Source organism: Gadus macrocephalus, chromosome 10 (genome assembly GCF_031168955.1).
Source record: "Gadus macrocephalus chromosome 10, ASM3116895v1".
Taxonomy (NCBI): domain Eukaryota; kingdom Metazoa; phylum Chordata; class Actinopteri; order Gadiformes; family Gadidae; genus Gadus; species Gadus macrocephalus.
The window spans coordinates 19,994,845-19,996,991 of NC_082391.1; the positions used below are offsets into that span (position 1 = coordinate 19,994,845).

General features: G+C 50.0%; 1 protein-coding gene across 1 annotated transcript in view; it reads right to left on the minus strand.

Moving 5' to 3' along the window:
* The window catches only part of afap1l1a (actin filament associated protein 1-like 1a), a 15,545-nt gene extending 13,639 nt beyond the window's left edge, over positions 1-1,906 (minus strand). The window contains exons 1-3 of the mRNA XM_060063106.1: positions 1,589-1,906; positions 708-791; positions 518-606 (exon numbers count right to left, since the gene is read on the minus strand). Of these exons, the coding sequence (XP_059919089.1) occupies positions 518-606; positions 708-791; positions 1,589-1,712 (297 nt within the window). The 5' untranslated portion in view covers positions 1,713-1,906. The remainder of the gene's footprint in view (positions 1-517; positions 607-707; positions 792-1,588) is intronic.
* Positions 1,907-2,147: the final 241 nt, after the last annotated feature.

A 2,147-nucleotide genomic window follows, 5' to 3' on the forward strand; every position in this document is an offset into this window, starting at 1 on the left:
ATACATCTGTATTATCTGTGCTATAACTCCTATCTGACGGAAACACAACCGTCTCATCCAACAGTGCAGAGCGCAGCATCCATCATACTACAGATAACAAATGAAGGGTTACGTATAGCTGGAGGGGTACATCGATGGATAACACCAACAAAGCTGTGGAGACACAGGTTTGATTCTCCATTGTGTGAAGTCCCCCCACCAGTATTAACAGGGGTTTTCTCTTGGTATTCAGATGTCCCCCTAAACCTCCAAATACATGCCAATCAGGACGGATGAGTCCCTGCCATGAACTCATGTCTCCTGCCTCCTGAAACACTGACCGGCGATGCAGAGATCAAGGAAATAGATGGATGGATGGAAGGACGTATGGATAGTTGGACGGAGATATGGATGGGTTGATAGATGGTGGTATGGATAGAGGCATGGATTGGTGGAGGGATGGATAGAGTGATGGATGGATGGATGAATGGGTGGATGGATAGAAGGATTGGTGGATGGATAGATGGCTGTCACATGCCTGTTGTGGAGCGTCTGTCTCGTTGATTATCGAGTGCTGGTCTTGCTTGGTGTCCTCTGTTGCTTCTCTGAGATCCGCCAGGTCACAGTCTGCGGAGAAGAGGGTAAAAAAACGCTTGAATCTCATTCTCATTCACGAGGGAGCGCGTATTTCACAGCGGATCAACCACAGCGCGTGCACACACACTTACCAAACGTCTCGAAGAGGGACTCTACAAAGCTGGTGCCGTTCCCATACACCGGCATGTTCATGTATATGTAGTCTGTTCCCGTCACTGGAAGAAGACGAAAGAAATATGAAACGTGAACAAAGTTTGAAACACCGTCGACAGTCTTTAACTCTGAGGCTTGGGGTACACCACTCAGTATTCTTCTCAGGGAGGCAGGGCTGCTCGTTCACAGCACCGGGTAAAAAGGTAACTTGGATCTGTGTGTGTATGTGTTCACTTCCCTTTAGTATTTTATCTTTATACAGGCCCCAATGTAGCTGTGTTATATGCATGGTAAGAAATGACTTTAGTTAATGTTAGTCAGACTGCAAGGCCAGCCAGCCAACCAATCGTTCAGTCAGTTAACCAGCCAACTAGACAGGACCATCAGTCGGCCAGCAAACAAGTCAGTCAGTCAGTCAGCCAAGCAGACTGGACCATCGTTCGGCTAGCGAACATATCAGTCAGTCAGTCATTCAGTCGGCAGTCAGTCATTCAGTCAGTCAGTCAGTCACTCATTCAGTCAGTCAGTCAGTCAGTCAGTCAGTCAGTCATTCAGCCGGCAGTCAGTCAGTCAGTCAGTCAGTCAGTCAGTCAGTAAGTCATTCAGTCAGTCAGTCAGTCAGTCAGTCCGTCAGTCATTCAGTCAGTCATTCAGCCGGCAGTCAGTCAGTCAGTCAGTCAGTCAGTCAGTCAGTCAGTCAGTCAGTCAGTCAGTCAGTCAGTCAGTCAGTAAGTCATTCAGTCAGTCAGTCCGTCAGTCATTCAGTCAGTCAGTCAGTCATTCAGCCGGCAGTCAGTCAGTCGGTCAGTCAGTCAGTCAGTCAATCCCTCCCCCGGCGGCCTCCTCTCCTGCCGCTGACCTGCCGGGCTGATCTGCTGCAGCAGCTTGCGGACGGAGCTCTTCTTCTCCTGGGTGGAGGCGCTGAGCGTCTCCTGGTCCAGCAGCTTCAGCAGGGCGGACAGCTCGCTCACCAGCACCTCCATCGCTAAACCCACAGGGAGGGGGGGAGGTTAAAGGTCAGAGAGGGGAAGGTCAGTGCGTTAGGGTACGGGTCACAGTCGACCCGGCCTAGTTCAAACAAACACCAGATGAGTATCAAAACGTCTCCTTTTCAAGCGCTCCCCGGATCTGACTTTCAGTGCCCGTGTCACAACATTTCACAGCATGTCAGCATCCTCCAGCCCCCCTGACAACACCCCCCTCTCTAATAACCAGACTAAACACGACCAGGGAGGTCATTTCCAAAGGCCACACTAACACCAAACGGCTTTACTGATTAGAAACGAGCGTGCTATAGGTTAGCGGTTCTAAACAAGCGTCTAACTCACCAAGTGTTTTGTCTTTAGGCGGGAACCTAACATGCCAATCAACATAATAAGCTCTTCTGGAGCGGTTCAATTCTCCTCATGAACCAAGTC